Consider the following 14623-nt stretch of genomic DNA (forward strand, 5'->3'; position numbering starts at 1 on the left):
AATTAAAGTTTTGAGAATATTTGTAACATAAAATTTGTTTGTAATTATTAACTTGAAGATTTTTCAAATATGTATTTATTTTACACGTTTTTGAGACGTGACTTTAAAGAATAATAATTATTAATTAAGTCACGTCTCAAAAACGTGTAAAATAAATACATACTTGAAAAATCTTCAAGTTAATAATTACAAACAAATTTTATGTTACAAATATTCTCAAAACTTTAATTAATAAAATTTTTTAAGAATTTTAAGAATTTAAAGAATTTTTAAGAATTTTTTTTTTTATTTAAATTTCTTCTATTTTATTAAACCAAATACTCCAAAAGATATAAATAAATAATATTAGACCTATACTCAGACGTCTTTTTTCTATCCATCTTATTTGTTACATTTAAAAAAAGTAAAATTATTTTTTCTCATTATCTAAAAAACAGCTGTCTATACTTAACGGACGAAATAATATACTCGCCCGTCTTCCAGATACTCGATTTTATCTTGAACGGGCGAAATAATCTATTTTTCTTATTTTGCCCGTTTTCTAAAACACATTCATTTCGACGGGCGAAATAACAGAAATGAATTAGTTCGCCCGCGACGGGCGAAATAGAAACAGCCAAAAAAATATGTCTCATTTTCAAAAAAAAAAAAATTTTAATTTGTTCTTTGGCTATTTGTAGCAACCATGATTTTTTTTAACAAATTTTTTTTATATTTTGTTTCTCAGTGTGCAAAAATCAAACGTTCTAAATAAAAATTATTTTCTGTAACTCATTCTTATTCAAATCTTGCAAATATCTATTTTTATAGATAAAAATAAAAAGTCTTTTTTTCTGTTCAATTTATCTTCGCATTGATGACAATAAAGTTTGCTTCACGGCAAGTTGTTAAAAGGAACTGGTTCCTTAAGTTGGACAATTAAGGCACATCAGCACATCCTGTAATGATTTCAAAGTCGACAATTAACTTCCTGTGTAATGTTGAGTATATATATATATATATATAATATGTTTTTTATCTTATTATGTTCAGTGATATGATTTAATGCCCATGAGAAAAGATCGCACGCCCACCTTCTGTTGCCACTGATAATATTGTTATAATACACTCAGCCTCATTATATACGTATAGGTATATATATATATAATATTTATTGTATATAAAATGTCAGTTAACTTTATTCCCTTTATTATGAAAAACTCTTAGCGTCATTGTTTTCAATCTAATTAAATTTACAAGAATTATATAATTATTCAGTAAAAAAAAAAAAATGGATTACGATGTGAAAAAGTAATTTAGGAGTTAAAGGTGATAAAATCAAGATTAAAATTTAATTATTTATTATTGTAACCTGGATTTTAATTATTAATAGTTATTTATTATTATTAAAATAATAATAATAAATTGTTAGTTAATTTTTTTTAATACTCACTGCATACGGAACAATGAAGTTCATCAGAATTATCACCGCAACCATCTCTACCGCTGCATGTAATTGCATCAGATCTACATCTTCCGTTTTTACATTTGAAAGGACAGAATTTGGATGATACTCGACCTTTATTATTTGTTTGACAAGTACTGTGTGGTTCATCACTTCCATCTCGGCACGAAATAACTGAATTGCAAAATTCATAAGCTGGCAAACATTGTCCATTATTGCATCGAAATGCTCCTTCTGGGCATCCTAGAAAATATAAATTAATTTTTTTTTTTATAAATAAATACAAAAATTAAATTTATTTATTTATTTTAAATGAATTAAAAAATTACTTCTTCGATTATTGCGACAGTTTTCCTCATCTTCACCATTGGGACAATCGCGATGACCATTGCATAGTCCAGCTCTGGAAATGCATGTACCACTTCTGTGGCAACGAAACGCTTGAATTGGACATTGTGCAATCGTGGAGCATGCCTCATCTGAACCATCTGAACAGTGTTGTTTACCATCGCATAGAAAAAACCAACTGATACAGGTTCCGGTACTTCGACATTGAAAAGTACCAGGCGCGCAACCATTTTTTTGTGCACTACAAGTTGCGTTTCCTTTTCCGTACGACTTACAATCACATACACCATTAATGCATCGTGAATTAGAATCTGACATTTGACATTCAATGTTCGCTGTACATGGCAAACCAAGACTGATGATATTTCCGCCCTCATGTCGTTCTGTCTTCATTGGAACTGAAAATTTTTTTAATCAAAATCATTTACGAATACCATAAATAGAGTTTAAATTATTCTATAAATAATCATTATTTTTGAGGAAAAAATCGTAGTATCTTTAGATTCGAATAATTAGTTTTATTGATTGAAAATACCATTTACTGAAGGTAAAATTAATTGCAAAATAATAATTGAAGCTATAGAAATTGGTAATGTTTAACAAATAATTATTTAGGAATATCTAGGTACCTGAAACAGTGGCTGGAGAAGAAGTAATCTGAATGAGTTCGGTTATCATTGCATCGACAACAACAGAATCATTTTCTTCAGGCAAATCATTATTACGATTGTGAATTGGTTTCAAATGATTTTGAGATGGTCTTGTAACAATTAAAAGAGGCCCCGAATCTGTTGTTGGAGAAGTTGAAAGCAGTAAACTTGCATTTTTCAACCACGATATTTGAACACCTGTAAAAAAAATAATATATTCATCACATATTCTAAATAAAATATGAAAATTAATTAATTATCAAATAAATAAAATTCGAGTATTATTAAAAATTAATAAATAATAATTTATTTGAATAAATAATTTTTAGACATGTATTCGTATCAATATTTTTTTTTTGTAAAATTACGTTTAACTTCAATTTACTTTCTTTAGAAATTCAATTTTTTTTTCTTCAATACTTGAAAATTATTTATCAATTTTCTTTCTTTTTTTAAAAAAAAGCAACATCTCACCAGTTTCCACTTCCTGATTGTTGAATTCATCATTATAGGGATAATTTTGCTGTGTCACTTCGTCATTTGGTTTCTGTAGGACAGATTGCTGTTGCAAATCAAATGCCGGTCTCACCAAACGATCGGGACGACAAACATTATTATCACGACGCATTGGCGATGTACATTCACATCGACCAAATAAATTTGGAATCAAAAAATCACAATGAGTGTCGCTGTCCCATAATCGACAATGATCATTGCTATAACAAACCTGTCCCAATTGTGCAGCTGAAATTAAAAAAAAAAAATTATTTACAAATTCTCAAATATATTCAGAGGGGCTTTTTTTTAATTTCAAAAAGTATATTTTTATTTCATTTCACTATAAAATTACAAAATTGTATTAATTTTTATGTCGAAAAAAATATTAAAAAAAAAAAACATTTTTCACATACTTTGAAAACCACAAAATTGCCGTAACCAGTAAATATCGATTTCTAAATTGGCAATTTGACAACACCACAGAAATCATTTTTGATTTTATGGTCAATGTAGCTTTGACCGCAAGAATTTATATTACTATATTTTCAAGAAATTATTTTTCTATACACATTATAATGAACATAATTTAAAAAGATTAGAAACAGTAACTAAACTATAAAATTCATTATATATAAATAAAAATGTTAATTTAGTTTACTTTCTTTATTTTTCAATATTTAATTTTTTTTGTAAATTTGCCATATTTTGCAGAAAAATTTACAATTATTGGGTTTCAAATAAAACAAAACAAAAACTTACGTCCTAAACAAGTATGTTTTCGAAACTGTAAAAATCCATCTTCACACCTGCATACGCCAGCGAGACAAGAGCTGTTGGCTACCTTTAATGAGCACTGCTCTTTAATAAGGCATTTCTGTTCAAGAAGATTCGCTGTAATAAAGAAAAAAAAAATTTTTTTTTTTCCGATAAATAACAGAAAACAAAGTCTCTTGTTTATTATTTTAAAAGGAAAATTCATATTTTATATACAGATAAAAGAATAAGAAATGTAATTGAAGATAGTTTCATAATATTCACATTTTCAAGCTATAAATTATACAGAGAATATTTTTAACAAATAAAAATAAATAATTTACTTCTATTAAATTAACAAATTATAAAATCTCATTATTTTCACTTTCGTTAACGAAAAAGTAATTTTCAAACTCTAAGAATATTTAATAAAATAAAAAATTTACTTCTATTAAATTAATAAATTATAAAAATTTTAAAATTATTTTTACTTTCGTTAACAAAGAAAAGAATTGTATAATAAATTAAAAATTTTTTGTCATTTTATTTCTGACGGTTTTTTTTTTTTTTTTTTGCTTTTAATATCCATTAACTCAAGCTTACATTCTAAGCAGTGGGTGCTATTATATTCAGCAAAAAAGGGTAGACATCGACAATAGCCCAAGTAACATCGACTTTTCATGATGCTGCCTTCACACTCTCGATCTCTGCTACATTCTTCTCCTAATAAGAATGTTTTCTCTGTTGGTGAGGCAGCCGCTATTATCTGTAAGAAAAAAAAATTCATTGTTCTATCAATCGTTTAAAAATATTTACATATTTAATTAATAATAATAATAATAATAATAAAAATAATAATAGAAATAATAATATTAATAATATAATAATAATAATATATTCATTTCCAATTTTTTTTTTCTGTAAAATTTGGTCATGTAGAAAAATTTAGCAAATTTTTTTTTCTTTTTTTTTTATAATCCTCAGATTGTCGATGCTCCTATGTCTTGAAATTGCATTCGCACTCACATTTACGACTATGTGGTGGTCTTTCTTCGTAACTAATCGCTTCCCGGTTTCCCACGATCTGCAAACAATGTGATCCCGCAGTATATAGGAACATTCAGCCTAAAGGAAAAGGATTTTTACAAAGTTTATATATACATACAAGTTTTACCAGAAAACTAATCCGATTTACTTCGAATACATATATTATATGTGTTGAATGCAATGAATTTGTCATTTCCTTTTTTTTTTTTTTTTAATTTTAAAAAAGATGTCTATATTATTATTCATAGCTTCATTATTTTGAGAATAAAATCTATCATTTTTACAAATTTATTTATAGACAATAATCGATATTAACATTATAGGAAAATTAACTAAAATTTTAAAAAAATTTAATTTTTCTGCAATTATTATTATTTTTGGATTTGAAAAATAAACGTTACTATTTTGGTTAAAATAAAGATTTATATATGGAAAGTTATTATACTCTACTTTTGTAAGCTTGTTACTTATCTTCCACTTGTGGCAATTGGAAATTTTTTTTTTCATTCTATTGAGAAATTGTATTTGAAATTTATTTTCAAACTGGTTATATGTACAATGTAAAAAAGTAGAAAAGAATGGAATCCTACTCTTCTCTTCATCCTTTCTTCACTTCGTCACAATTAGTTTTCTTCTTTTGTTTCTTTTACTTCATATTTTCTTTAACATGGTATTTTCATGTAAAAACTTGTATTTCAAGTTTGAGTACAATATTTTTAAGTAAAACGTCGATAATTGAGCCGTTTATCAATATATGTATACCTATATATATATAAAATATGTATCTAAGTAGAAATTAATTGCAATGACAAAAATAACTTGTTTATATGAAAAAAATTTATTTTATTCAAATATTTGGACTATTTCCATATATTTATTAAAAATAGAAATATTTAATTATTATTTTTATTTCAATTTTTGGACCAATTATTTTTGTATTTGAAATAAATACCATTTAATTTTCTCAAATAATAATAATATTAATAATAATTAATTGATAATTTCTTTAAAATTCCAAATTCGAAAATTCAATTCACGAAGCTGAAGTACACAACGTTTACCAACGAAATTTTTTTTAAAGTTGTATATTAATTCAAAAATTGTATACAAATAGAAAAAATTTATGATGAGAAAAAAGATGCGCCAGGAAATTTCGTACAAGATAGTAATTTGAACAAAATTTATTTTTAAAAATTAATTTTTAAGGTACCAGGGGCCAACGAATACCTATTAAATATTAATAATAAAAACACAGGCCTCGAATCAACTTAAAGACACAAAAAAGTCGTTTTAGTCGATTTATATTCCAAAAAAAAGTGGATTTGTTTTTTATTTTAACAAAAATATTTTACAGATTTTTAAATAAAAATTTTTTTTTTTAATAATAATCCTTTTCGAAGGGTTAAAGTTTAAATTTTTAGAAATAATTAAATTTCAAAAGATATTGTTAATTTTCAAACAATTATTAAATTTTACAGAACTAAAAATAATTTATCAAACAATTTTTGGAAAACATTTTTTAAATTTAATTGAATTTTCAAAGATTTAAAATTGAGATTTTTGAAATTAATTGAAACTTTAAGTGATTTTTAATTAAAATTTTAGATAATTTCACTAAAAATTTATTAGAAAAAGCGGACAAAATACAATAATTTGAAAATCATTTTTAATTGAAAAATGGTTTCAGATAGTTGAAATTTCAAAGAATATTATTAAAATAGTTAAAAATAATTGAATTTCCTTAGAGTTATAATTGAAATTATAAAATTTCAAAAAAAAAAAATTTTCGATGGAAAATTTTAGAAATAATTAAATTTTAGATGCTTTTAAATTCAAATTATTGAAAATTCAATTAATTTTGAATTCAAATTTTTGAGAATAATGAAATTTAATTTTGATTTTAAATTTGGAAAATAATTGAATTTCAGTTCATTTTGAATTGAAAATTTTGGGAAATAATTGAATTTTACTGGAAATTTTGGATAATAATTTAATTTAAGTTCATTTTTGATTGAAAATTTGGATAATTAATTTTGAATAGAAATTTTAGAAAATAATTGAATTTTATTTCATTTTAAATTGAAAACTTGGTAAATAATTAAAATTTAAATTGAAAATTTTGGATAATTATTGGATTTTTAATTGATTTTGAATTAAAATTTCGGGTAATAATTGAATTTTAGTTTATTTTGAATTGAAATTTTTAAAAAATAATACAATTTTATTGTAATATTTTTTTTTTAAATTATAAACAATTGTTAAATTTCATAAAAATTGTAATAGAAAAATAATTTTCATATAATTGAATTTGTGATGTATTTCATTAAAATTATTAAAAATAATTAATTATTTAGTGAAGAATCATTTTAGTTCAAAATTTGTTAAATAATTGAATTGAAGAAGATCTGAAGAAGATCTACATTTTATACTAAAAAAATGTATTTTATTTACATTTTTTTTTTCAAATGTAAAAAAAATGTCGCATTTTATTAAAATAAGTCGATAAAAGTCGTATTCTTGAAAAAAGTCGGAAAAAGTATAATCCGAGGCCTGTAAACATATATAATTTTCATTATTATCATTTAATATGTAATAATATTCTAATAAATTAAGATATTATTGATAATATTAATCTTTAATTTCTTTATAACAAACAATTAAATACTCAATTTGGCGCGCGTTTAATTTTGCTAGTTATTTCAATAAAATAAATTTTTTTCTGGTATTACTAAAATTGTTAATTTTGGCAAAAATGAATTTTTGCGAAAAATTTTACACATTTATGCAAATTGAAAGATTCTTTGGAATAGTAAATCTCATTGTAGAACACATTTGTCTCTTTTGAAATCTTTATTCCGTGTCCTTATTTGCAATATGTCGCATAAGCACTATAAAAAAGAAAAAAAATTAAACAGTTAGGAAAATTATATTACACTGAATTTATGTATGTCACTTTTACAATATTTTCTATATGAGCTAATTGTTTAAAAATTGGTCATTGTGAAAGATAAATTTGTTCCATTTATCAATTTCTTTTTCTATATGCCGTATATAGTAATAAAAAATGATGATAAAAAGTTTGTCCTCCTTTTATTTGCACATGTTATATCTATGTAGTTCTACTTTTTTTTTGTCATCGAATGTAATTTAAATAAATTTGTTGAACTTGACCATTTTTTTTTGTTAAGTAGATATATGATAATTATATGCGGTAGTTACTGACATGCAAGCATTATTCATTTTTCAAAGCTCGAGTAGTTTTAAATTGACAGAGGGTTGAAAGTGTTTCAATAGTTATTCCCTTGTCCAGTGAATTAGAATATGCATTATAAATATTATATATAATTAAAATAATTGACCATAACTAGAGGAATATAAATTTTCTTTAAAGTACATATAATAATAAACATTTCGATTAAAAACTATATTCTTCTATTTATTATTTTAATGACTACCAGCATTGCATTTTTTATAATAATAACATAATTATAATTTTCTAAATAATCGCATATATAATAATTGTTCAATTTAATAATATTCAAATGAACACTGAAACAAATTTATTTGATTCAAATAATTGGTTGACTATTATCAAATAAATATTTATTTGTATTGAATAAATATTTATTTGCATCGAATAAATATTTATTAGTATTGAATAAATATTTATTTGCATCGAATAAATATTTATTTGTATCAAATAATTATTATCTGTATCAATTATAAAAAAAATTTCAACTACATAAGACTGTTTTCATGCAAAAAAAAAAATGCAATTTTTTTTCTTAGAGGGGAAAAATGCGAATCCTTGAATGGAACTACATATAAATCAATGCCTCAATATACATGATACACATCCTCTAAACCCTGTTGTAGTTATATATACGTGCCCCCTCCATTGTAGTCTGCATTTTATTTGTTCACTTTGGACCCCTTGACATGCATAAAGGTACATCGAGAAACGAGAACCTTTAATAATGCTCCTTTCTTGAAATAGGGTCAGCTCTTCTGCATAAAACAGTATGATACAATATATATATAACAAGGAAGCACATGCAAAAAAAAAAAAATATTTTTAAATTACTCCAAAGGAGATAATTTAAATTTAACAACCTTGTATACATTCAACCCTGTATGTAAAATTAAAAAAAAAATTCTTCTCCATCATTTCCATTAACTTATGTTTTATATATATATATATAACAAAAGGTGGCAATTACGATTAGATAACAATGTTGTGAAATTTTATTATTTTCTTTTTTTTTTTTAAAGTTATTCACTTAACAATAATGCACTTAGAAGCGGAAGTACTTGCTACACACCAATATAAACTAATTAAAAATAATTTACAAGTTGTTTGCAAGTAAATGAAAAATACACATTATAACAATTAAAAATAATTGAGTGTAACTAGCAAAACTATTATTTGCAACAATGGTTATATTGCTTTTTTCACGTGAGTGTATTAAATTTTTACAAATTTAATTTGTTTATTCGTTTTTCCCTAATTGAACTTGTATAATCGCGTAATAATAATAATAATTAATAATTATTATTATTACTAATAATAATAATAATAATAATAATAATAATAATAATAATAATAATAATAGGTAATACTAATAATAATAATAATTATTATTATTATTAGTATTATTACTTATTAATAAAACTACAATTATTAAGACTCATTTGTTATTATTACACTATACATACTGAAAAAAATTTCCTTGAACCAAGTAATTTTTATTTGAATCAGATTTTATTTGTTTCAAGTACAAAAATTATTGATACACCGAGAAAAATGATTTTTTTGATTTAAAGAAATTTTTTTGACTTTTTTATTTGTTTTAAAGAACAAATTTCAAAGAAACTTTCTTTTAATCAAAAGCCCTGTTTTTATATTAAAGAAAATTTTATTTTAAATGCGGAACGAAACAAGTCAAAGAAAGGAAATTCTTTAAATCAACAAAATTTTTTTTTCTAAACGCAAAAATTTCTTCACCTCGAATAGAGATATATTTCTCTAGAATAGCAAAAACTTTCGCTGATTTAGGTGGAAGATTTTTTTTTGGGTGAAATAAACTATTTTTATACATTGAAAAAAAATGTATTTGATTCAAATACTCGATTACTTGACTATTATCAAATAATTTTTTTTTTTTTTATCAAATAATTATTATTTGAGTCAATAAAATGCGGTATTTGTTTTAAATACAGAAATTATTGGTTCAAATACAATTTATTTAATTTAAATAAAAATTATTTGGTTCAAGTAAATATTTATTTGATAATACTCAAGTAATCGAGTATTTGAATCAAATAATTTTTTTTTTCAGTGTATTATAATATAAAAATAGTTTATTTGATTTAAATAAAAATTATTTGATAGAAATATATATATTTATTTGAAAATAGTGAAATTATTTATAAATAAATATATTCATTTAAAAATAGTAAAATTATTTTATTTAGAAATAAATATATTTATTTGAAAATAGTAAAATTATTTTGAATCAAATAATTTTTTCAGTGGCAATAATTATAGTATTTTTGATATAATAATAAACATAATTATGTAAAAATATGCGTTCAAGTCTAATATAAAAATACTTTATTAAATTAACATAATTAATAAACTAAAGCTTTCTAAATATCTTTTGAAAGAATCTTATTTTGATTTGAATTATAGATTGAAAGTTTATATATATAAAAGGTAAGGAAGTATATAAGGAAGGGTTGTAAGAATCGAGTCGTTGAACGATCTAATTAAAAGCAGCGTTGGAGGTACGCAATATATAAATGTGTAGGTATTACGGAAGCTCCAAGGTACATATACATATATATAATTACTCCCTGAATCCAAACCGGTATATATAATACACACAATATTATGTTACAATAAGAGTATGTATACATATACATATATCACGCATGTTCTCGCGTCATATTATACAAAACACGTGCATATGTAAAATAATGTATAATTATTAATTTTCGATATCAAAAACCATATAATATACAGAAGGAGAAAAAAAGTGTTGAAATTATATGAATCAATGCGTGAAGCTATTAGCATTCAATTTAATTATCATTATAATTTTATGCAAACTCACTTCCATGTTTTTAATGTTCATATATGTTTCAATTTTAATCCTTTATATATCATATATATAGCCATTATTATTATTATTATTATTATTAAACTTTTGTGATATAAATTTTCATTTTACACGATATAAAATTCGCAGCGGGGTAGATGTTTTTTTTCTAAATTTATTACTGTCGTAAAAATTCATTTTAAAATATTTAAAAAATTTCAATTTTTTCAAATTTATTTTAAGCTGTGTTAAATTTTTTTTTTAAATATGTAAACAATATAAAAATAATTGAATAAATAAATTTTAATGTTCAATTTTATTGAAATTTTACTAAAGCTATTATACAATGGACTATAAACTTTACCATATTAAGTGAAGCTGTATACAATGGACTATAAGATATATATATATATAGTTAGTATTAACTGAAGCTATGTATATTATATATATATGGTTTAAAACTTAGTTTATTAATTAATTTACAGTTAGGAAAAATTAATTTTTTTTGCAAATTTTAATAAGTGAAAATTTTTGATTATTCGAATTATTTTTTTGATTAAATAATTTTGATAAGTAATTTTTCCCCACGCGAATTTTTCTGTCGTGTGATATCTAGCGAACAGAGATTTAATTGTAAATTACACTCGTTAGCCAAACTCATTAGGTTCTTGGATCTCAATTACTTTTCTTTCCTGATGGTGTGTAGAAATGAGTTTATTCCCCGCTAAAAACTTATATATATGCTGTTTTAAAATACATGTCTTTATTGTGTATGAGAAAAAACTAAAAATTGATAAGCTATCATCAATTTAATTGAAAAAAAATTGCCACTAAAAATTGAAGCTATCATCAATTTGAGAATTAATTGAAAAAAAATTGCCACTAAAAATTGAAGCTATCATCAATTTGAGAATTAATTTAAAAAAAAATGCCATTAAAAATTGAAGCTATCATCAATTTGAGAATTAATTGAAAAAAAATTGCCACTAAAAATTGAAGCTATCATCAATTTGAGAATTAATTGAAAAAAAATTGCCACTAAAAATTGAAGCTATCATCAATTTTGAGAATTAATTGAAAAAAAAAATTGCCACTAAAAATTGAAGCTATCATCAATTTTGAGAATTGAAAATTTTGCCATTAAAATTGAAGCTTTCTTCAATTGAAAATTTCTTGTATATACATGATTCTCGATTTGAAGAAAGTTCTTCTCGTAATAATGTGAAAAATTTTAATATGAATTTTACGTCTTCTGAGAAAACTAGGTGGTTTTGTTTGCAAAAAGAAGATTCTGGTTTCTTTCGTTTTTTTTTTTCTTCTAGAGAAAGGAGTTTCTGTACTTTGAAGTACTGTACTTAAATCACCACAGTCAAGCGTTAAACCACACACTGCTCTTTAGAAAACCACAGGTACATAAATGAAGAACTACATGCACGATGAAATACAATACTTTGCCTAAGAGCATTATACATAGTTTATATCTATATATACAGAATAATATACTTATTTTTTAACTGTTTTTACATTATTAATTTAAAAAATAAAATAAATATTAATTGAAGCGATATAGACGATTAGAAATATAATCAATTGAAGCTATATAACGATTGTAGTGAAATAAAATAAAAAGCTATTTTCGTTCAAAAAAAATTTTTTGCCTTTAAATTCTTGTCCGGAAAAAAGAGAAGAAGAAGAAGAAAAACAAACAAATGATTGTATGGTGTTTAAACAAACGATAAGATTTGCCATTTTTTTCCCTCACACCTGAAACTATATTTATTTTCGTTAAGAATTAAATAATTTTCTTATACAATAAATTTTTATTATTTTATTATAAAAATTTAATTATTTAATAATTATTATATATTTAATAACTTTTATTTTTTTTTTCAATGTCACAATTTTTTTTTATTTGACTAGATATATTTTCTTCTGAGATTTGAACTATATTTTTCAATAAGATAAATAGTTTTTCGTGTATTGATAATTTAAAGAATAAGCAATGTCATCCGGAGCATCGACCGAAAAGAAAATCTAAATGAGAATGATTATAATTCAATGCTACATTCAAGAATACTATATATTTTATATATATATATGTACTTCTATAACCATTTGAGTATATGATAAACTTAATTTATATTTACTCATTATTTACAGTGAAATCACATAAATACAAATAAATGAATTAAAAAAAAAAAATTCGATAGTCAATTAATCTATAAAATACGTTATTCAATATAGTAACAGTACTTTTTCTTTACAATTATTATTATTATTATTATTATTTTTGCAATATATTATTATATTGTATTATTATATTGTATTATATTATTATCATTATATTACTGTTTTTTATTTATATTTAAATTAATTTAAAAAGAAAAATTTAAATTTCTTAAATAATATATAAAAATATTTTCAAATTCCTTTTTGAAAAATATTTCTGAGATAAAAAGAAACGATTATTATATATATATAATAGACGAACAGCATTTTAAAATTAAAGGGCTCTCTATTCTTTTCACTCACCAGACTAGCTGCCAGAGTACATATCCCAAAAAGAACTTCTATTCTCCCTTTTTTCTTCATTGCTCTTAAGCACGAAGTGTCTTTTGTTATATAGAAATTCACACGTTCAACGGTTTATGATTTGTTATTATATATACTAAGTTAAATAAAAAAATTTTTTAATTTAAAAAAAAAATTACACAAGCACTATTATTTTATTTCTTAAAAAAAAAATAGAAAACAATATTTTATTTGAAAAATATTTAAAAATTAAAATTTCTTCTTTGATAAATAAAATTTTGAAAAAATATCTTTTAAAATTAATTTACAGTCGGATTTATTATTTATATATTGTCTGATAATTTTAATTTTGAAAATTAAAGAAAACTTTTTTTAAAAAAAAGTGTTGAATATAAGATTAGGAGAGAATTTTTTAAAATTAATTTTAGGTAATTTTTATGGCAAATTTACAAAATTATTCGCGTTTTTTTTTTTTGAAAATATAGAATAGAATGTACGCCGATGTAAAAGATCGCGATGCGCGTGTTCCAAGTACATGCACGTGGCAACAATAACTGAACGGCCCCCGGCCCCAAGAAGCTTCAGGACGAGAAAAGCACTCTGGGTCCGCTCCCACTTCTTCATACTTCGGATGTCCGTATTGCTTCTCCTCACCCTTTTCAAGGGCAACGCGAGTTGCATGCGGGGATAAATTACATTCAGCTTCCGTTTCCGCCCTCACAATTTTTCACAATAGTTTCCATTATAGCTCGCAATTTTGTCAAAATCCTTTTATTAAATCACGTCCCACCCTTTTTTCTTCTTTCAAAAAGTATAACTTTATATTTGCTAAAAAAAAAAAAATTACTTTTGCTCCAAAATTTATTTTATTATACAACTAGCAAACTTTAACGCGCGCGAGCGCGCCAAATTGAATATTTAATTGTTTGTTATAAAGAAATTAAAGATTAATATTATCAATAATATTGAATTTTATTAGAATATTATTAGATATTAAATGATAATAATGAAAATTATAATATGTTTACAGGCCTCGGATTATACGACTTTTTCCGACTTTTTTAAAAAATACGACTTTTATCGACTTATTTTAATAAAATGCGACATTTTTTTTCACATTTGAAAAAAAATCTAAATAAAATACATTTTTTTAGTATAAAATATAGATCTTCTTCAGATCTTCTGCAATTCAATTATTTAACAAATTTTGAACTAAAATGATTCTTCACTAAATTAATTATTTTTAATAA

The 14623-nt window shown here is 23.0% G+C and overlaps 1 protein-coding gene across 3 annotated transcripts; it reads right to left on the reverse strand.

The window, feature by feature from the left end:
* Positions 1-424: 424 nt before the first annotated feature.
* Positions 425-14005, reverse strand: LOC127288448 (sortilin-related receptor). Of its 3 annotated transcripts, XM_051315901.1 has the most exons (9): positions 13824-14005; positions 13374-13509; positions 4297-4459; positions 3700-3831; positions 2917-3186; positions 2422-2640; positions 1774-2190; positions 1433-1687; positions 425-938 (listed from the first exon to the last, which is right to left on the reverse strand). In XM_051315901.1, the coding sequence occupies exons 2-9, from the start codon at positions 13431-13433 to the stop codon at positions 919-921; spliced, it is 1536 nt and encodes a 511-aa protein (XP_051171858.1). In that variant the 5' UTR covers positions 13434-13509; positions 13824-14005; the 3' UTR covers positions 425-918. The 3 variants fall into 3 exon arrangements, with proteins under 3 accessions (XP_051171858.1, XP_051171857.1, XP_051171859.1); XM_051315900.1 differs by having other exon boundaries at positions 13374-14005; XM_051315902.1 differs by lacking the exons at positions 13374-13509; positions 13824-14005 and adding an exon at positions 4720-4860 and having other exon boundaries at positions 500-938.
* Positions 14006-14623: the final 618 nt, after the last annotated feature.

Source organism: Leptopilina boulardi, unplaced genomic scaffold (genome assembly GCF_019393585.1).
Source record: "Leptopilina boulardi isolate dan_hultmark-lab unplaced genomic scaffold, ZJU_Lbou_2.1 LbouV2_386, whole genome shotgun sequence".
Taxonomy (NCBI): Eukaryota; Metazoa; Arthropoda; class Insecta; order Hymenoptera; family Figitidae; genus Leptopilina; species Leptopilina boulardi.